Raw genomic sequence first — 23523 nt, 5'->3', positions numbered from 1 at the left:
TAAAAATACTCTCCAACTTTTCTTCTTTCCACTGGTTTGTTGCCTCTGAGTCTGCATCTTTGTCCTCCCCACAAACAACCTTCCATGATATACCATGTCGTTCCCGGAACCGGTGCAACCACCCCGAACTCGCTTGGAAGTCTTGAATGTCCATAAGCTGACGCTACTCCCGCTGCCTGTTTTTAGCTTTTATTTAAGTATTAATAATGTGAAATATCTCAGGGGTTTTACGGGGGTTCGGCCTCGTGGCTGCAGGCAGGAGCGCGTCTCGGAGTTTGAAAAAACGTTCAGAAATTACCTGGGCTGTTTAGGCCACCCAGGACGCCTTGTAAATGAATGGAAAACGGCTTACAGGACACTGCACTTTATTTAGTATCGATACACTCATATGCCCCGAGACTGGCCGCGTCCGTTGTCGGACCGCTATGACACGCGTATCTCTATACGTGACGGTTCGCGCGACCAGGATAGATTGCAAAGTTATATCAACAAGCTGAAACAGTGGCTTCTCGTCCCTATGAAAGGTTCAGCATGTACATGAATGGCTGTTGCCACAACTTAGGCTGGCACGTAAATACGTGGAAAAGATCCTATATTCGGGATAGTTTGCAGTCTAACCTGCTACGAAAATTAACGTCTTTGAAGTTACGTGGGCACGCCGACTGAAGACGTACACGTAAAAGTTCCGTAATTACACATAAAAGTTAGTCACATAAAATACACGTTACACTTTGCACTATAAAACGGAGAAAGTTACAAGACGAAAGTTAGTCAGTGCTATTCTCAACACTTAATACGGAGGATCTACGACGATAACGATTAATTGGCTAATCAGCCGAAAACTGCGTACCACTACTACGCGGTCCTTAAACTGGACATGGATTTACGTATGAATAGTAAAGTTCCCTGGTGGGAAGAATTTAAATTAATTAAGAGCCGCACGAAATATCGTGCGACTGGGTTGGGGTCGGCGCCGAGTTAATTAAAAGGTTTCCGAAAACTTACACTATTGCTGAAATGTTGAAGAGATGCTAGAGTTGATGACCCGACGTTCGCGGAGCGCCCGACCCCTTCGAGCTCCAAATGGTAACTGGGCGCGAGACCGCCCTGCGGCCTCGCGCCTAACCACGTGAAACACGGGAAAACCGACCCGGCCAGTTTTGGACTTAAAGACAAGTTACAAAATATATGCTTATAAAACAATTATACATAATTTCCCTTACATGAATCCTCTTTTAAATTGTTATTAATTTAGTTGTTTTAAATTTGACAAATAATTATATATAATTAGTTAGGCGCATTGCCACACCTGGCCGGGCGTTGATGTCGCATAGGTGTTCGTCGCGGCGCACTTTCATACACTCACGCTCGGGCGTGTTCGATGCACTTAGGGGCAAGTGTTGTTGTGGCATAATGACCTTTGCGGACCAGAGGGAGCACCGGCGGTTGGCGTCAAAGCAATGCAAACTGTTTTGCTTTAGCTAGCAACATTGGGCCAGTTACTGGAACATTATTTGATCGTACTTCCCTCAACCATTTGTTCAAGGCATCTTCCAAACCTTGATGATCACCAGAACGAAGCCTTTTGAGGTCACAACCAAACAAAGATTCTTCATACATCTTTTCAATCTTTGCCCGGTCTTTTACAATGGTACTAACAGTCGTCGCCGCAATGCCATATGTCTTCGCAACTGCGACTTGCTTTTTCCCCTTGTCTAGTTCTCTGAGTAATTCCACTTTTTCCTTAAGCGTGAATTGCTTTCGTTTCTTTTTATCTCCAGGATCACTCATTTTGTAGCACAAATACAATGTGGTGTCTAAATAACGTAACCTAAAAAATAAACTCAACAATAACAATAAACAATCCCGGCACAGACGTCACACAGTATATTAGCGTAGCGTAACACTTTTGTCTAAATAATTAATACTTCTCTCAAACTTCCGTGTTTCGATGTATCGAATGGTTTTGTGTTGCTCACGTCGCATACTACGTACGGTGTAATCTATGGTAGTGCGCGCAAATGTTTGGTGAAGCCAGGGTTGCCAGACGTACGACTATAGTCGTACATGTACGACTATTTCGTAGTTCGGTACGACGTACGTCTGAACATAGGTTCGTACACCTATTTGTACGACTATTTTGAAATTTTGGTGGTTAAGATGTTATGGTTAAATATTTTGGTCTCATAAACACAATATATGCAGTTCTAAAGAAGCCAAAATCGAAAATTGTAATGAAATCGATCTGAATGTTAATCCAATTCAAGAAACAATCGATAGCTTCATTATAATAGTTGAGAGGAATGACAACAGAATGCACATAAATCAATATCATACTGGATACATTATTAAAATATGTGTGATATTCTGTAAGTACCTATCATCTTTGGAACAGTACGAACAATTTAAGAATTTAACAGTTGTTTACATTGTTTGGTAAATATGAGTGACGCAGAAGATGGGCTAAGCTCGCCACCAAAAAAGGTGTGTATTCAGCAAAGTGCAGGTAAACACAGGGCTCAAAAATTTAGAAAAGAGTGGTTGTCTGAAACAGAATTTAAAGAGTGGCTGTTACCTGTACATGGAGACGAATACAAGGCTAAGTGTAAATTTTGTGGGATAACACTTGTTACCGAAATAAGTAACTTAAAGCGGCATGCAACCGGTGGGAAACATACAGCACTTAGAATGTCTGCTACTGTTAGACAAACATCGATTTCTAGATTTATTGCAGCACCTAAAGTTGATTTAGACAAAGAAGTTGCATCTGCTGAAATAAAACTTTCGGCATTCATTGCGGAGCACAATGTTGCTTTTTCTGTTGCAGACCATCTCACAGCTGTCATAAAAGATATCTTTTCTGACCATAAAATTGCACAGAAATTGACTCTTAAACGAACAAAAACATGCAGTATTGTAAATAATGTAATAGCTGCCGATCATAAGGAGAAGTTGGCGAATAAATTAAAGAACACCAAATTCAGCATCCTTACAGATGAATCAACAGACATAGGGACAATAAAAATGTCGTGCATAGTGGTAAGGTACCATGATTTCCAGTCTGGAAGGATAGAGAGCAAATTCTGGGAACTAAGAGAAATTTTTGACTCTTCAAATAAAGTTGTGTGCGCCAGTGCAGAAAACCTGTTTCGTGGCTTGGTTGCTTCAATCACAGAGTTTGGAATTCCGTTGGAAAATGTGATCGGATTTGGAGCAGATGGATGTAATGTGATGATGGGTGAACATAATTCAGTATCATCTCGTCTCAAAGAAGCTTGTCCTGGGATCGTGGTGGTTAAGTGCATTTGTCATTCAGCACATCTGTGTGCTAGTGAAGCATGTAAAGTGCTTCCTCGGTCTTGTGAAGATATGGCTCGTGAAATATACAATTTCTTGAAGAGCAGTGCTAAACGACAGAGTGAGCTGAAAGAGTTTCAAACATTTCTTGACATGGAACCTTTGAAAATGCTTCATCCCTCGCAGACCAGATGGTTGTCTTTGGTGGCAGTTGTTCAACGCATTTTGGAGCAGTGGGATGCTTTGAAATTGTATTTTACAGACTGTTGGTTGTCACAGAGACTCTTAAGTGCAGAAAACATCTTCAATGCACTTCACGATCCTTTTTTGAAACTGTATTTCATGTTCCTTTCATGGGTTCTTCCGAAATTCACAAAATTCAACGAATTTTTCCAGACGAAGAATGTTGTTATTACAGAACTACATACCCAATTAAGAGATCTCTATACTGACATTCTCCTTAGTTTCATGAAAAGGGACTATGTCATGAAAACACCACTCGAGGAAGTCGATCCTGCCCTGGAGAAGTATCATCTTCCAGACACTGAGATGTATTTAGGAGTTAAAGTCCTGCAGCACATTGATAAACCAGAAATCACTTCCAAGCCCGATATTAGCTGTCATTTCTTTCACAGGTGTAGAACTTTCCTCACGGTGAGTTGAATCACTTGCAAGCCTCATTGTTATTTAATTTTAATTTTTGTAACTGAAATAATGATAAATGTTTGTCATAATTTTTCAGGTTGCTGCGCAAGAAATAAGAAAAAGATATAATATGAATGATCCGGTTCTGTCGAAACTTAGCTACCTGCAACCTAAAGCAGCTCTTTCACCAGTATTCAGGGTTAACTACCCTTCCCTTCTTCCACTAGTAAAAGTAGTCCCAAGAATTGTTTCTTGTGATGATGATGCAATTTTACAGCGTCTTGATGATCAGTGGAGGGAGCTTCCATTTTCAAGGGCAAGGCTTCCAGAAGATATTGATGATGTAAACAGTCCTGACATTTTCTGGAATATGCTTCTGAAACCAAGCTGTGACACACAAGAAGCTCATTTCAAAGAATTGGCTACATTTGCACTTCATGTGCTTAGTCTCCCGCACTCTAATGCAGACTGTGAAAGAGTCTTCAGTCAGGTATGAAAATATATGCATCATAAATAACTATTTTGTTACCTACTGTTCTTATTTTAAAATTTGAGTTTTTGTTAACTGCAATATTGTTAGAAAAATATAGCATGTGTATTTACTTTACAGGTAAATCTAGTGAAAACCAAAGTACGAAATCGCCTCCTTCCAAAAACAGTGAACGGAGCTTTGCTTGCTTCCGAGTGTGTGAAGGAAAGTGGTACCTGTGCATTGTTTCGCCCTACAGCTGAAATGTTATCGCGCATGACATCAGCAAACTTGTATGCATCCAGTGCACCAGAAAACGATATTGTGGATATTCTCTTCGAAAAGGATGACTGAGTTTTGTTAAGAAAATTGTTTTTTTTTTTAACTTAACATGTGTTAATTTTGGTGTAGTTTTTTTCCTTAGTGTAATTGTTTCCATGTAATTCCATGTAATTTTTTTCCTTCACGATTGTGTCATGCCAATAAAATACTACCAAAATGAATAGCAAAAAAATCGCCGGATAAAATAAAAGTTGGTACTCATTAACGTTTTATTTTAAAAATTATAGTATGTACGACTATTTGCTCCAATGTACGACTATTTCTAGTCTTCGGTACGACTTTTGGAATGTTGCAATCTGGCAACACTGGGTGAAGCCTTATTTTCACAAACAAGAGAGCCACACCCGAGTTCATGCTAGCTTTTTTTTTTCCGTTCTATCTCTATGTATAAACCGGTATAAATACTTTAAAACATTGTGGATTGTTGGTTATATTAGGTAAGTATAGCTACATTAAAAATACTGTAAAATCATTTTATGGTTGCTTAGTAAATAACTGTTTAATATGCAGCTATCCAGTGCTACGAAACTGTTTACATGATTTCACAGTATCTTTAATGTAGCTATCTTAACCAAATCAACCGTCCACAATGTCTTAAAGTTATTTATAATGTAGCTAACCTAACCTTATTGACCATTAGTTATGAGTTACAATGAACAAAAATAAAAAAACCGAAAATGCACGATCGGGCGTTTGGCTCTCTCGTCTGTGAAAAGAAGGCTTCCCATCTGTTTGTAACTTTGTTTTGAGGGTTTAGAGGTTAGATAATACGTTCCGTTGGTATTTGTGTATGTTTGTTCTACACCATTAATCATTTAGCTGGAAATTTATTTACCAGTTTAAGTAAATTTTGGTGTAGTAATGACATGCTACTAGTAGAATTTATACGTTATAGTGAAAATATGATACGGTACTTTAAACTGAAACTGTTTTGCATGGTGAAGATACTTTAAAAAAATACGTTAATGAATTATACGTTATAATGAGGTACTGGCTGTATCCGAATACTGGCCTAATGGATCCCTTAGCTAAAGGATCCACTAAAAGTGCATCGTAGTGGACGCGGCCATCTTTGTGTTGAATCCGAATTCTCACAAGGGATGCCGATGCATCCCTTCACGCATCCACTAATTCGAGATTTCTAGGGATGCGACACTCGCATCCACTAACGCGTCCCTACATCCATTAGCTTCGGAATCTGGTTTTATTTTGTTTGTGTATAATATTACTTCAGATTTTCAGCATAAGATTTGTTTAAAGCATTTTAAGCGAAAGTGATAACTTAAACAGAGACAAATAAAGACGTTAATAAATATAATAAAAATACGAATTTAAATTTAAAGGATAATTCAAAATTCATAATTATTTTTAAAGTTTACAATTTATAAAATGTATTTTATTTGGATCGCTAACATGTATAACATACACGTTACATTATTTTTTAATTGGTAGGTATTTATTATTTACGTTTTGCTGAATATTCGTAGATATCCCTACACAAAATGGCTGCGTGAACATTAGTACGACTGACAGTCAACAGGTGGTGCTAGCAGTAAAAGTATTCGGATACTATCCATCCATTAGAAATGCGTCCTCTACATTGTGGCTGCATTTGCTAAGGGATGTAGGGATGTGTGTGCTAAGGACGCATCCCTATGTATTCGGATACAGCCACTGTGTACCGGTATTCCACTTTATTTAGGGATGCAAGCGATACATCGATGTTTTGAAAACATCGATGTATCGTTCATAAAACATCGATGTCAGCATCGATGTTTTGATGAGTGATACATCGCCGATGCATCGACGAAAAAGTCCAAAAACATCGACATCGTTCATCATTAAAATTGCCATAATTTTTTATAATATTTTGGCTATCATTTCATGCATATTTATTGAATATATAAAAAAACATTACGATACGACATTTAGTTTTTAAGATACAATTTTTTTAACTGTCTATACTTACTATAAAAACCTTCATTTTTAAGTAGTTAGGTATCATAAATGTTGTAAATACTGAACTATTTGGTTGATTTCAGTATAAATTTTTCCCAGTACTTTAAGAAGTGTAAAATCATTTGGAAAAAATGAATACCGTTAAAAAAATTTGTTTACATAAGAATTTTCTTTAAAATTTTGATAAATATAGGGAAAAAGCAGGGAGACTTTATGGACAATTTCATAGCTTGTTGTACATACAAGCTATTGATTGGTACTGATACGGTCTCGCTATCTCTATCGAGAAAATTAATGTTACATTTTAAACCTGCACATATACTTCATGCTTTTTCCCTATATATTTTTTTTAATTAAAAATAAATTGTGTAAAAAAATAGTTACTTTTTAAATGATTTTGGACTTCTTAAAATACTGGAAAAAAAATGATAAGGGTACCAACTAAAATGGTTTAGCATTTACCTACTTTTATTTATACTTAAAAATGTAAGTTTTATAAGTATCGAAAATTAAAAAAAAAGTTTCTTGAAAATTAAATGTCGTATCGCAATGGTTTTTGGATAAATAGATATCTCATGATTTGTACTATTTACAATATATTCATGAAATGATAACTAAAAACATAAAAAACAAGGGTAATTTTATTTTAAGTAAGCCTGCAGTCTGCCCGGGCAAACACATGGTGCGCAGAGCTTCAGGAAAAACCAACGTGATTTGAAAACTACTCAAGATATCCGAGTGGGGTCTGTTTACAAAAAGCATTTAAGTGTTCGCTGAATGCCAAAAGGTACTTTTGAATTCGGATTAAGTTTTTAAAATGTGTTTTTAGTAGAGTGAAAATGGCTAAAAGGCGTGTTTTCGGAGTAATTTTTAGGGATAAAACAACCGATACAGAATCTTGAAACCACTTAAGGGCAGTGCAGTACACCTTTATCTTCATTTCTCGGCCATATAATGTCACGGTCACCGCTCAGTTCTCTCAGTTATCCCGTGACGACGAGAAGACCGTGCGCCAGTCCAGAGGAGACACCACGCTAGAAGCACCAGCGAGCGTCACACTTATCATCCCGCCTCACTGACACACATAAACCCCGAACAGACGGCCAGCTTTACATACATTTAAATTAGGGACATGCCCTTTAATGTTTACCTTTACTTCTGCTAATGTTGTGAAGTTGTAGTCATTTAAATTTGTCCACAACTCTTTGAAGTTTACTGAGAGCTGGTCAAGTAGTTCATGCAGATTTTTAAGTTTTTGGTAGCAGAATTTGCTTTTAATACATGTTTTTGTTCTGCACGAGACACGACTGTAATTAGGTTGTGGATATTGTGGTCAGGAATCTGTAGTAGGTATGGTTTTTGGCTACATACTATAGTTTAAATCATTTTGGCATGTTTTTCCTGATATATAAAAACATCGGTTAAAACATCGGTGTATCGGCTGTCAGAACGATGTTTTTTGACATTGATGCTTTTTCGTTCGAACATCGATGTTCGTGATATCAATGTTTTTAAGAGCTATGTTGCATCCCTAACTGTATTAGAGGCCAAAAACAAAAACAAAACAAAACAATCCCATAGAAGAACATAAGAAAGACACTACAAACACAAGTCTGTTGATTACGTAGCTACCAATCCAACAGTAGTTTCTCACTGAATGCAGTCTTTATATTAAAGTATCTTTGGTTTAGGCTAAATTAGTAAAGGATGCTTCTAACTACTTGGAAACAGCATAAATGTATTTGGAAGGGCTCTGGATTAGGAAAACCAGTGGTGCTCCTGCCTACCCAGGCCTACCCAACTTTTTAAAAATTTAAAATTGGAAATAAGACTTTTTACAAAAAATACACAGTTCATATTAAATGTTAGGTTTATTTTGAAAACTATAAGAAAAGTACATTTTATTTTCATTACAAACTGTAATCTTCTGCCCTTCTGAGAAGGGCAGTTAACAATGAAATGAAACTATACATTTGCCTGCAGATTTGTAACATTTTACATTAACGTAAAAGTTAAGTTGTAGTATTCAACTCATATTAACACAAGTTTTATCCTAATAATTAATTTTGAGACCTTTAAAGGTATTAAAGTGTATTTTGTTGACATACAATCATACATTTTATAATTCTTATGATCAATATATTGTCGCGGGTTGAAATTTTGCAGGGTTGTTGAAATCAAATTTAGGGACTTTACTGACGGGACTCTGGGCTGGCTGCTCTGTTCACTCGTCAGCGCAAGTGGCGTGACCATGTAATTGGGGCACGGGGCCGGCGCGGCGCGCTGCGGGCTTGCAGAATTTTGTTTGTTTGTTTGGCCGCGCGCTGGCGCAGCCACGGGCCGCAGTTACTGGGGCGCGCTGTCGTAACAAGCCGCGCGGTGTGGCCTGCACATTGGGGTAGAGGGGGGGTAGTCTTCCCAGATGTTCTAGTTAGTTGTTTAGTAAATTTGACTTCAATAACGAGCTTTTGTTATGGTAGGCGCGGCAGGGCGCGCGAATTTAAGCGCAAGTGAGTGGTGACTCGGGGCTCACTCAGGCGGAGGCTATGCGTCTCACCTGTGGTCACGAGTTGTTAGTTCGTTCGTGATGTAGGAATTCAAGCTTTCGGGCGGAAGCTATGGCCGACGCCAGAGGCCACGAGTCGTTTAATTTAAGTTAGGTCATAATGTAGTCATCTTCAAGCTTTCGGGCGGAGGCAATGGCCTTCGTCACTAGTCGTTTAGTTATAATTTTTAAAATGTAATGTTCGTTCGGATTTTAAGGGCAGGAGAGGCCCCTACGTTAGTTTTAAGTAATCGATCAAGAAAGGCTTTTCGGAAAATGTGAGTATGGACTTATCTTTGTTTTAATTTTAAGTATTAATTATGATTTGAGGTATTCGGAAGGACTAGGGATGTGTTTAGTGAAGTTCTCTCATTCTCTCTCTTGTAAGGTCGTTCAATCGTTAAGGAAGTAAAGAGATTATTGTTTTAAATTGTAATCCCGCTATTTAAATGTTCTTTAAAATGATGTTGATTATTTGACTTTAAGAATAAAATCATTTTAATTTAGTATTATGTTATTTTGCAAAATCTCCTTAGTTCAGCTCTCACCAGACATCCTGTACGGGATGACGAACCTATGATCCTAGGTACAGTAAAGTATTTTATGAAGTTAAGACTAGTTGATGCCAAGCGAGTTGTTTCTATGTAAAGAGCTACGATTCTCTCCCCCCTCTGAAAGTGAGACGTGACAGAAATGGCGGTGGCACCGGCTAGGTGCACGTGACAGAAATGGTGGAGGCGCCGGGTAGGTTCTATTTCTGGAGAGAGAGAGAGGTAGATTTTTATGTTTATTATTAAGTTAGTTTCAGCTTCTGATAGCAGGTTATTAAGAGTTTACTTGAGGAGAGGATTACGGAATTTTAGTCTATAGTGGAGGAAGTCTTTGAGATTTTTTTTTTGACGTAACAGATGTTTATTTGAGGATACTTGTAAGGATAAAGTTTATAGTGATAAGTTGTTTTAAGTCGTTGAATTTATTGTAGATTTATATCGGGGATTATTACGTGAGGAGAATACGTTATAAGTTAAATGCTTATTAGAGATAATGCAAGTGGTTTAATTTAATTGAAGTTCATTTTAAGATTGTAGGTTAAGAGAATTATAATTTAAAATAAAGTTTTTTGTCGTAAATAGGAATTATTTTCAAGAGAAGTTTGTTTTGTTTTCGTGCGCGTAGGAGACGAGACGTACAAATTAAATCAGTCGAGGGAAGGATAAACGTTAGAAAGGAATTAAAAAGAAAACGAGAGTTTATGTAAAAGAGAGTTATAGAATTTATAGTGATGTTTTGTTTTAATTAGAAAAATGTTGAGAGTTGTTTCAGAACGACACGTCAGTGGACGTGGCAGAATGAACACGTGACGGGGAGGTGCTGAGACCTAGCGGAGAACGGAGGAACCGCAAGCGAGGGTTGGCGCACCTGATGGAATTCGGTGACGTCACGAGCACGTACGGAGACGTGGACAGGCCGTGACCTTGTTTTGATCAGCTGTACGGTAACTTAGCGATAAGAAAATAGACTATTGGTTAAATAAATTTAAATTTAAGTGTGTTTTAGAAGAAGAGGAACTTTCAGTATGTAAGTAATTTATTTTAAGAAGTGTATGATGTATAGGCTAGAAGTGTTTCGTTGTAAGTTGTTTATGTTTTTGTTAGTTAAATTCTACCTCGGTTTTAAAAATATTTTTTTGGGATTTGTAAACATTATTAAGGAGGTACACTATAAAATCGATAAGCATTGAGAAAACTGGGAAGGCTAGATTTTGTGTGTAGAGGGAATTTACTCCAAAAGAACAGAGAGACAAAATTAATGTTTTCATTAGGGCGAGGGACCCTAAGGTGAGGCGTTGTGTCCCTGGGAAGAAAGGGAATTGTAGCGCAGACCATAGGAGATGGGCTGACTACGGAATTAAGGGTCAGGAGAATCCTGAGAGTTGTGAGTAGTTTGGGGCAGGAGTTCCCCATGGTAGTACCGAAGTGGCTATCCTGTATGGGATAGGGTACCATTTCAATGAAGTTTGTTGGTGGGGTTAGAGCCCCCTGTGTAGTGGGCCTATAGCAGATAGGCACTACAGTGAAATTTTTGGTTATTTTGTGAGGTAAATTCCCTGGAGGTTAAGTAAGATTGGATTCAGTTAGGAAGGAGGGAAATGAGAAACATTGCTGTAGAGAGTTAGTGTACTTGCCTAATGTGAAATTGAATTTTACTAAATTAATTTAGGAGAAAGTTTTGTTCGGTAAATAAATAATAATGGAAGATAGCTAGATAATTAATTAATTTTTTTTTGAGTAAGGTGTTTTAAGTAATGAAATAAAATAAGGTGAAGTAATTTGAATAATTGGGGAGGAGTTTCTTTAAGAGTTTAGATAATTGTTTTTGAATTTATTGAGATATTCAGCCAGTGAAGTTTGAGTGTGAGAGATACAGTGAGATTTTAAGGAAATCGGTTGTTTATTAATTAGGACAAATGAGATTTTTTGATTAAGAGTCAGTAAGCATAGTTAAAATTTACGACATGATATTTGTTGACAGTTTACAGTTATTAAGGAGAAAACAGAGTAATCTATTTATTTTTATTTTAATGGTTTGAAGATAAGATTATGAATTTTTTTTGGAAGTTTCTTTGGCATGTTGGAATAATTTTTTTTGATTTTTAGAATTTACAGAGAAAATTTAATTGATTTACATTAGTTTGGAAGTATGGAGGTTTAGTGTTCGATTAGCCCTAACTTGATGGTCGGATCCCAAAAGAATGCCGTAAAACCGATAGCCAATTGAGAGGAATGCGGTAGGCGCTTGTGTAGAGAGGGGTTGTGGGAAAACTCCTTGGGACTGATGGCAGATCAGGGGCCCTAAATAGTGTGTGATGCTGTAAAACCAGTGCAGAGAAAGCCTGGTATGCTTAAATTTTTGGGCACAGGTTATGTAAACCTGGGGTTCCATGGGATTTAGTCATGTTAGCTGCTGTGGGACATTGAGATTTCCAGGCTCCATAGTAAAGTCAATGTAAATTTTTGTTTTCTTAAAATAATAAATTTGTTTTTAATTTATTTGAGATATTTGATTTGGAACAGTGAATACAGACCCCGAGGAATAAGAGTTATGCTGTGAGAGGAGAAGGTGGTAGGCCTAAAGGGTACAGGCACCACAGAGGTTATTTGTATTGCATAATTTAAATATAAGGAAACTTGAGAATTTGAAATTTTGTTGTTGGGTTGTACACCCATAAGAAGAGTATAGGCAGAATTTTTATTGTTATGAGATGTCTAATTTAATTGAAAAGAAGAAAGTTTAAAGATGCAAGGTAACATTATTATTGTAATAATTGAAAGAGATTAAGAGGTAGAGAGAAATAGGCAGTTTTTGTTTGTAAGTACTAAAGTTTACAAATAGAAATTTAGTAACTAAGAATGAATAATAAGTTAAGTCTAGTGTAAAAGTTTTTTTTAAGTTTGTTAAGTTAAGAGTCACAAGTAAATTTTTTTTTAGAGAGAATGTCTTTGATAGGAAGTATTAGAAACTTATGGGAATTTTAGGGTAACATAAATAATGTAGGTAATGAATAATAAATAGATGGTAGGTCTTAAGTTAGGATTAACATTTGAAGCAGAATTTAATTAAGAAGAAGGAAAATAAATAGGCCTAATGAAAAGAACAAAAAAGGATTTTATGGTAAAGCTTTTTTTTTAAGTAATAAACAATGAATAATAATGTTGTTTCAGGGTAATGTGTACTAATAATACAATTTTTTTTTAGGACCAAAGAACAGGAATTATGTAATTTAAATTAACATGTATTTTTGAAACTGTTACAGATTCCTTAAGATGAGCTGAGCAGCAGTCCAGTTTACAAGATGACAAGAGTTCGAGAGACAAGATACAAGATCACTGAAACAAGAGCCAAGACTGAAGATTCAAGAGAAGAGAAAGCTGGCAGCCATGGACTTACAAGTGGAGATTAATAAGGTCATGTAAAGTTTTATTTTTTTTTATGGAAGACAGTAACTGGAGTTTTTTTGTTATAAACATTATTTACAGAACTTTTTAGGTTATAGTAATGTAATGGAACTAGTGAGTTGTGGTAGCTGTCAAAAAGAACTAATACCTTAAGTTTAATTTTTAAAGTTAATTTTCTTAATTTACAGAGGGATTAGTAGTTTTTTTTAAACCTTATTTAGGTTGGAATTTAAATACAATAGCTTATTATAAATGTGTACGAACAGTTCAAGTTCACAGTACTGATAGGTAGGTCAGATGATCTTATTGATTTTGATGATTTGTTGTTTTGAGTTGATTTTTAAGTGTTGTGAGTTAGACAATGAAATAGTTCTGAAAACTTAAATTATTTCAAGCTAAGAAATAGTAAAGTTAATTGTAACTCAAAGGACACCAGAATTTAATTTTTTTTTGAATTAGTAATGTTTGAAAATTTTATACTTTACAAGAATGGTTATAAACAAACAGATCGGATGGAACAAGGATGCAGTAAATCACAATTTCATTTAGAATTATTGATTAGCTTTTGAGGTTATGAAGTAAAAGTAATTATAGTTTAAAAGTTTGAATAAAAAAAAATGTTTTTTTTTTATTTGTTTGAAATAGAAAGTTTAAAAGTTAATTAGTCATGATCTAGGTGGGTGATGGGGTGGGAATTGGCCACTCTTTTTCCCTATAACCTCCCTAACATGGCCTTCTATTACAACTAACAGAAATAAAGAAGAAGAAAAATGAAGATTTATTAGTTAGAATGTTTCTTTCATGAAGATACCTGATGAACTTTTACTGTTTGGAAGAATAGAAGCAAGGTTAGTCAGATATTTTTACTCAGAAGAAGAAGAAGATAAAGCAGTTTTATGACTCGACAAGCCAGAGATTGGTGTTTCCCCTCTGCGCTTCTATTGACTACGTTGTTTACTCTCATGGGATAGCTGGTTCGGCACCATGGAGAGAGATTGGTGGGCATTGTGGTTGCCCCAGAAGAAAAGAAGAGTAGAAGAGGTTATGGGTGGGTCATGTGAACTGACCTTCAACCCAGTTACTTCGTGGGGACTATTTGCTGTATAGAGAAGATCAAGACTCAAGAGTTAGGGAAAATCATTGGAGGTCATGTTTCCCTTCCTTAAGTTTTTCCTATCAAATTATTTGCCTGATTAGATTATGCTAAGGGTGGGATACTTTATGTTAGCAGTTGAATTAATTAATTTTATTTTTTTGTGTGTTTGCATCCTTGCCCATCGATTGCAGTTTAGTAGTTAGTTTTGTATTTGTCAGGCGTGATGGTAATGCCTGTTGATGATGTTTCAGAATTGTAATCTGTTCGTGATGAGGATGGCACAACTCCGAAGCAGATGTGGGGAGAAGTTGTGAGCTGCCCTGGAAGCCAGTCCAGTAGCTGTTGGAGTTGAGTGGTGTTTGCTGATGGCCAGCCCAGGGAGCTACTCTTCTCGACAACACTGACTTCGAGGAGTTGCACCAACCTTCACGAGATAAGAGTTTAATTAATTGAAACACTGTAAGGACACTTAATTTTTTTTTGAAGAACGAAAGAAGTATGGTAATAAACGGAAACCGAAAAAAAAAAAATAATAATAATTATCAAGAATTTGCACATTGTTTAACGAATACTGAGAAACTAAGAACAGTAATTTAATTTGTAAAGAGAGCTTCACTAACAGAACAATTTTTTTTAGAATTGAGAACTCGAGCCTCTGAAGGTTCCTGTGAGAACAAACCAGATAAAAGTTTTACATTTAATTTTATGAATACTTGTTGTTTTAAAATAAATCTTATGCAGAATCTAGATGTATGTTCAGACAGCAAGGAACTAAGAAAATTATTATTTTTGTGAAATGAGGAATTTATAGTTATGGTTTAATGGAAAAAGACAATTTGTAATTTTGAGGTAGCTCGATGGGGCTCGAGCTCTGTGAGGGGAGGGTTATGTCGCGGGTTGAAATTTTGCAGGGTTGTTGAAATCAAATTTAGGGACTTTACTGACGGGACTCTGGGCTGGCTGCTCTGTTCACTCGTCAGCGCAAGTGGCGTGACCATGTAATTGGGGCACGGGGCCGGCGCGGCGCGCTGCGGGCTTGCAGAATTTTGTTTGTTTGTTTGGCCGCGCGCTGGCGCAGCCACGGGCCGCAGTTACTGGGGCGCGCTGTCGTAACAAGCCGCGCGGTGTGGCCTGCACATTGGGGTAGAGGGGGGGTAGTCTTCCCAGATGTTCTAGTTAGTTGTTTAGTAAATTTGACTTCAATAACGAGCTTTTGTTATGGTAGGCGCGGCAGGGCGCGCGAATTTAAGCGCAAGTGAGTGGTGACTCGGGGCTCACTCAGGCGGAGGCTATGCGTCTCACCTGTGGTCACGAGTTGTTAGTTCGTTCGTGATGTAGGAATTCAAGCTTTCGGGCGGAAGCTATGGCCGACGCCAGAGGCCACGAGTCGTTTAATTTAAGTTAGGTCATAATGTAGTCATCTTCAAGCTTTCGGGCGGAGGCAATGGCCTTCGTCACTAGTCGTTTAGTTATAATTTTTAAAATGTAATGTTCGTTCGGATTTTAAGGGCAGGAGAGGCCCCTACGTTAGTTTTAAGTAATCGATCAAGAAAGGCTTTTCGGAAAATGTGAGTATGGACTTATCTTTGTTTTAATTTTAAGTATTAATTATGATTTGAGGTATTCGGAAGGACTAGGGATGTGTTTAGTGAAGTTCTCTCATTCTCTCTCTTGTAAGGTCGTTCAATCGTTAAGGAAGTAAAGAGATTATTGTTTTAAATTGTAATCCCGCTATTTAAATGTTCTTTAAAATGATGTTGATTATTTGACTTTAAGAATAAAATCATTTTAATTTAGTATTATGTTATTTTGCAAAATCTCCTTAGTTCAGCTCTCACCAGACATCCTGTACGGGATGACGAACCTATGATCCTAGGTACAGTAAAGTATTTTATGAAGTTAAGACTAGTTGATGCCAAGCGAGTTGTTTCTATGTAAAGAGCTACGATTCTCTCCCCCCTCTGAAAGTGAGACGTGACAGAAATGGCGGTGGCACCGGCTAGGTGCACGTGACAATATTATACATATTTGACTTCAGAGAGAAACCCACAAAACTTACCATTTTGCAAATGAATTTAAATAAAATCCCCGAGCTACCCTATGATATGGGGGCCAGACCTCCATGTATACGCTTCTGTCGTACAGTCCGGGCCTACCCATGAATTAATCCTGGAGCCACCCCTGGGGAAGATTCAAGTGTTTCTCAGGTAGAAGCCTGTATGCCTGATCATGCAGGGGTCAGCTGTGCAGGAGGGGTATCGTGCATCGTGTGCTAGGTGGGGATTGGCCAGCCATGGCAGCCATTGATGCCATGACTAACTCCCCTACTATCTAAACTCCAGACTATAACCGGCTAAGTTCGGCACAGGTAAACCCTTACATATACACAGGGAAAACCATTAAGCGAGCAAGTTGAGCACAGGACAAAGAAAGATGGTCCAGGAAGAGAAACTACCATGCAAGGAATTTTACTTGCAAGGTCTTCCACGAGAGCTGGTAGGGACGGTTCTGTGGAAGAATTAGCAGAAAGCTAGCAGTTGTATAGGTACATTATGAAAGAAAAAAAATAAGAATTTTAAACACCAATTATTACTATACAGGAGAAACTATTTTTGGCAGTCGTTCACTTTTAATAACCAGGCATTCAATTAATTATGTTGTATGGTCGATCAGAGAGCTGGCAGTTTTCATGAAAGTTTTTCTAATCGGTTGTGTTTGAATTTCTGTGTAAGGTTTTCTAGAATTATCAATGTTATGCGAAATAATAATGTTAATTTTAGGTAGTATCAGTCTGGTAGCAATGTACTGCAAGCTAAGTGTAAGACTATAATGTTTGTTCTGTGCTGCAATCCAAGAGTCAGGCGGACTCAGGGTGTCCACAGTTAGTGCTTTTGTACTAGATCTAGTACTTTTATACGATTTTTAGTGGTCTAGTACATTTACGCTCAGATCTAGTACTTTTTTCTTTAATATAATAATGTTACAGTAACTCCAAAATGTTTTATTATTAAGCGTAATTATTTTTTAAAAACTATGGAATGTATGTGTGTGGTGTGATGTTTAAGTTAGAGCATTGCAATGTCATAATAACTTCCTAAATTTTTAAAACCATAACAAATTGTAATGTAGTACTTTTTTTTTCAAATCTAGTACTTTTTTCTTGCCTAAATTGGTACGAAATATTTTTTCCTTTGTGGACACCCTGGGCAGATTATAGTACTTGCAGTCTAAGAGTGAGACGGAGAGTAGAGAGTAGTGTAAGCTGTGCTGGTGCAGGCCCGCACGCACCAGCTGCTAGTCCACAACAAGGAGCTGCTGGACCACATCACCGCGCTGGTCGCCCACCTGCAGGAGCAGGAGCGGGCGTCACGGCGCCAGCCTTCGTCCGGGGTCCAGGGCCACGGGGCGCCGCCCTCGCAGCAGCCGCCCCCTTCCACCCCTCACGTCACCATGGTGCCCCAGGTAACTGGCAGCCCGTCTCCCGCATGACCGCCCGCACCCAGCATCTGATGTCCAAGGCACCGTTAACTGCACAGACTTCTGTCGGACTCGGGTTTTTTTTTTTTAATTCAACTTAGTTCAATCCTACAGGTTTCATCCCATGTCACAGTTTCATACATTTCAGCAGACACGACCATCACTGTGTTCACAGTAAACGTTGATGAACACTACGGCACTTGCTTCCAGACAAACAATTCCTGGTGGTGAATATGGCCCCACCTAATTTTGTACAACCTTTTATTTTGCACTTTGCTATAGAATTTTTTTAAGAAGGGAAGTATGGTTGGCCTTAAAATATATGAGCCTTAGAAGAGAAGACTTTTGACAACCAAATTCCTTGTATAATTTTCATATAAGAACTGTTTTAACAACTATTAAAGAGTGTTGTTTCGAAGAAACACATTTAAGAAATTCGTCACTTTCAGTGATGGTTGAAAATGTGTGATGGAGGGAAAGAGAGGTTCTTGGTACCACACCCCTGCATGATGGTAAAATATTGGCAAATGCACTTTAGCATTACTATAACTAGGCCAAGGAGCCCAATGTCATGTTTCCTTTTTGATTTGTAACATCTTGGGTATGGGCATACATCATTTGGTAGGAGTATTTCGTGAATGCGATGGACGCCACATGGAACGGAAATGTGGTACCATGGTACTGCCGTCTTTGGCAGATGGCACCAACCAAAGTTCACAAAGCCAATGTGATACTTATAGTATTAACTGTTTATGAATTTTAATAAGATGGGCAGCATTTTAATAAAATTACTTGTCAAAAATCATGTCCAAACCCAGGTTCAGTATTTTTTTCAAGTTTTTTTTTTTTTTTTTTTGCTTTTCTCAAATTGGTTTCATTATAAAGTTTAAAATTTCACTCTGCACATTGAATGATTCGATAGTCGACGTAGCTGCTCCGGCAGCAAATACTAGCGGCAGGTGCAGATACTATGTGTGATTTGCACCCAGAAATGTAGTTTTAAAACACAATTTGCATATATTTATCATGCTCATCATTATTTTACATTAAATTTTGCTTTAAATTTGTGTCTGATTTTCGTATTATAAGTGTATATGCAACATGAGATCACAAGAATTAACTTGTTACCGAGGTTAGATATTACACATCTCTGGTGAGTACTGAAACACTCACATTGTTTTACTAGGCAGCCAGGATGGTCAAGTGCCGACCTCCGGAGTGCAGTTAGATGCACACCGGTTTGCGGTGCAATGGGTTCTGGGTTTGTGTCCTGTGTAAAACATAGGTGTAAATTTGCATTGTCAAAATTGACCACAAAGTCGAAGTAATGAAACTGTGAAAAGAAACTGTGAAGTGGTCAATATGAAGTAAATAAAGGGTAGACGGATGACTCATTGGTTATGTTAAATCACAAATGAGCCAATCATTTAAAGAAAATAAAAATTAATAAAAAAGTGGTGAGATCTTTTGCCTTCCACCAGGATGAACAGGGATCAATTCCTGGTGGCGTCAAACTCTTGACTTTTTACAGGTGGGGAACATGGTTGACATTGCTGAGGTTGGTTTTTTCTGGGTGCTACTGTTTTCCCTAACTATCCATTCATTTAATAGTCCACTATTATCTTATCATCCCTTATCTTATCTAGTGACTCTGAATGTTGATGAGATTTTAAGCCCAAACTCAATCATTTATTTGATTTTCCTCCCTAATAAAGGTATCAGACTTTATATATGTACTTTGTGACAAAGAGGGAAGATGTAATGCCTGCATCATAGAAAATGTTGCGTCTATGTTTGTAGAGGAACATTAAAGTGAGATGTTGCTACAGTGAGATATGTCATCTGTTGGTAATTATTGACAATGTTCTGTTAGGGCAATTTTGATGGTGGGTTGGAAGAGAGAGTTATTATGATAAAATTACGAGTCCTTACAGAGAAAAATGATAATATGGCTAACCCATAATTACTGTGTCCTTTAGAGAATGCAGTGTACAAACATAGATTAATGCAGATGTCTTTGCCATCAGGTGTTGGAGATATTAATAGTTGGTGCATGTGGATGTGCATGCTGTTAACATTTAATTATTTACTAATTTTTCTACACCAGATGCAATGCATGCTGTATTTTGCAGTTTAAAATGTTAAAGTAAATTGTTTTTTGCAATTTTATTAATAATGCTTATAAGTATCATGTTGTGCATCTATATCTATGCAAGTGAATTTATAGTTTTTTGCAAGAAAGTATTTGAAAGATGTAAAAGTTGAAAATTTTATATATATGTTTTAAAATTGAAAATTTACTTTTAAATGGCAAGCACACATCATATTTTTATAAAATTTTTGTGACAATGCAGTGAATAAACTCTCAGTGAAAACTTTCTCAAAAACATTTTTCTTGAACTGAAAAAAAAGGTTTTAAAAGAAACAATATAATACTAAAGGAACTAACGTGAAATATATATATATATATATATATATATATATATATATATATATATATATATATGTGTGTGTGTGTGTGTGTGTGTGTGTGTGTGTGTATATATATATATACACATATATATATACACACACACACATACACACACACATACACACACACACACATTTATATGTCTAGACTTCAATATAATTTTATTATCTTTTATAATGCTATAAATTTTGTTGGATTTTTTAAGGTGCATTACTGGTTTAGTCATTGTCACATTTTTTTCTTTTATTACTGCGAGAATAATGCAGTTTTTTGTTTAATTGACCGTGCAGACTCCAAATTAGTATGTACTTGTAACTGAGATTCTGAAATTACTAAATCCAGTTTGGTGAATTTATTAACAATCTGCAATATCTATTGTGGTCTCTCTGAGCATCTTAGAACTCACAAGTTCTTGAATGTAATGTAATCTCTCAAAACATTACTTAACACAATTTCACATCAGATACCATAACAAATAGAAGTTATTTTGGGATGCTTATCCATTCAACAGTCTCATGTTACTGTGAACAATTTTATCAAAACATGTAGAAAAAAAATTGAAACCTGTCACAGTAAGAATTAAATTTCTCTTTATGCCTAGTACTTAAAAATAAATAAATTTTTAAAACTGTTAAAAGTTAAAAAGTGATTTGTGTCATCTGTTACATTTTCGTCTCGTTCAATTCAAGTCATTTATCATTTTCAAAACTTTGTATCTTCAAAGATATAAACTTTTTGAATATAATAAATACCTACAAGTTATAATTTCCAACTACAATTTTTAACATTGTTAGAAATGTAGAATTAGTTGAATTCAATTTATTTAAATGACAAATTTCTAGGTTTTGTTGGCTAAATATGTAAAATATATTTTTTTTTAGTGCTCTGTGTGGTTTTTTTCAACTTTGATAACTTGGCACATATTTAAAATTCATGTAGGTAAAATAATAAAATATAAAACCAAGTTACATTTTAAAAAAAGGTCTTTAAAATTTATCACATCCCTATGCAAATAAATTGTAGGCCTATTCACTTTTGACATGTGTGGAGTAAGAATAATAAAAGATACTCACAAAATTTTAAACATAATTTTCAGTGTGGTTTAAAGCAATATATATTATGTTCTTTGATGGATGCAACTTTCTAGGCTAAAATTTTTCTACTGTATCCAAAAGTAAAATAATTCATCAATTTACAAGTGCTACAGTAATTTCACTATAGCAGAAATTATATCCTTTTTCCTCAGTGCCTGCCTTTATAATGTAGAGAAACAAGCATGAGAGAAAATAATCATTACATTGCATTTCAATACAAAAACATATGATAGGAAAGAGTTGATTGTTTGGGCTTGTACTTTATATAAGAAAACACATATGTGTGTTTGTTTATTTTGAGTAGGTACTGTATTATAAGTACATATTAAATGAATTTTTTTATTTTGTAGATATTCTGTAAGATCTCACTTCATAGTTATATATTGCAGTAAAAAGTAGGTAACTTCTAATATAATGAAAATATTTCAGATGTTTTGTTCAGCTAATGTCAACTTTTAATACATGCAATAACAATTTTCATCTGTACACAACTGTTTGAATACATATTTATTCACATATACCTAGCCATTATTCGGTTGAATTTCGAGCTAAAATAATACTTTGCCAAAAACCATGAGAATCTGTTGGTGTAACAAATCTACGTTAGCTCATTTGAAATTATTTCTTGTAATATTGTTATTAAATTGTAGAATATTGTACCACTCATTGTACCTGGAATGTATTTTTTTTTCCAATGTAAAATCCTGTTTGTATTTATATGTATGGTTTGCTTCTTCAGTAGATCTTAACCTGTGTGACTATCTTATAAATGTCAGTAGAATCCTTTTAATACAACCTCCAATTTTGCCCTTTGCACCCTGCAGTTTAGAAATTTTTATTTTGAGGCTTGACAACTTTGTTCAAAATATTAAGATTTTGGTTTTGTTTGTACTTTTATAAATGTTTTACATTCTTAACATCTTTCTAAAATACAAAACTTTTTATTTTGTTTATTTTATTTTATCAATTTTTATATATATTAATCCAGTAAATCAAAGCACATATAACCAAGCTAACCAAAATAAAAACAATTACCAAGAATTTGAAAACACCTACATGAACTAAATAAACAAATTTTAGAAAGTAAAAAGAAAGACAGGAACATGTTTGTAACATATAAGATGGTAAACATAATTTTGTGTTTAAGAAATTAAAAACTTAATAGGAAATTGTTGCTAGGTGTATACAATACTTACATAATTTTAATTTTAAATAAATGCATTGAAGATCATATTGAATAAAATAAGTTCTACATACTTAAATTGGTATACATCATTAGCAAACAAATATTTTTAAGTGTTTGCGTTTATTCTTTCTTAAATTTTCACATCTGGGGAAGTATTTAGACATAATTTTACTTTCCATTAACTAATAAGTAATTATTACTGAAGTCACTATGTGTATGAATAAAGAAAATCAAATTCTTTTCCATGTTGAAAGCCTACATTTTCCCTGTTGTCTCTGTGGAGTTTCACTATAAATGTTTTAACCCATGGTTTTATTAGTACATTACTTTTAGGCTACGGCCCCAAAGGGCGCTATGCTCGCTATGTTTGCTACGCGAGTAAAATATAGCCAGCTGCATCTCACAAAGTTGTGTTTGGGATGTTGGTTTCGTCCTCACAAGCATCAAATGATGAAATTCTTCAAATATTTTTGTTTTTATATTAAATTCATGAACCTATTTATTTTTACATTTACATACTGTGAGAGCCAGCAAATGATATCATCATCGGAGTCATCACTCGAATCCCACGGCATTCGTCTCTAAAACATCACAAACTAGACTATCCTGTGCAGCGAACATAGCGAACATCGCAAACATAGCAAAGCTTTCTGTGCGTCCTTGGCTTTATGCTTCTTTCACACAAGTGAACTACTGCCACACCAAAATATTTTGCAGTGTGTCAAAATTGTTTCCAGAATACAATTTAGTGTAGTTCTTTCACCAAGCATACATCTGCCAGTTCGTGTTTTTGCATTGGTCGGAAACAGCATTGATAAGGTTAATTTTGTGTAGGCCAATTTTTTATTTTCCATACGCAGTAAAAACAAGACAAAATTTTGATTTTAGGTAATACAGTGAGATTTCCAAACATTAAAAGAAAAAAAAATTAATTAGTCATGGGTCAAATCCCAATCTTCTCGAATAAAAATCTCAAATTTGATT

General features: G+C 35.9%; 1 protein-coding gene across 3 annotated transcripts in view; it reads left to right on the top strand.

The window, feature by feature from the left end:
* The window catches only part of LOC134546247 (carboxyl-terminal PDZ ligand of neuronal nitric oxide synthase protein-like), a 765750-nt gene that overhangs the window by 718302 nt on the left and 23925 nt on the right, over positions 1–23523 (top strand). For all 3 annotated transcript variants that reach the window (XM_063388932.1, XM_063388934.1, XM_063388933.1), the window contains one exon: positions 17586–17771. In XM_063388932.1, the coding sequence (XP_063245002.1) occupies positions 17586–17771 (186 nt within the window). The remainder of the gene's footprint in view (positions 1–17585; positions 17772–23523) is intronic.

Source organism: Bacillus rossius, chromosome 1 (assembly GCF_032445375.1).
Source record: "Bacillus rossius redtenbacheri isolate Brsri chromosome 1, Brsri_v3, whole genome shotgun sequence".
Taxonomy (NCBI): Eukaryota; Metazoa; Arthropoda; class Insecta; order Phasmatodea; family Bacillidae; genus Bacillus; species Bacillus rossius.
Note: the sequence above shows the minus strand (reverse complement) of the source record. Positions and strands in the feature narration are given on the sequence as shown.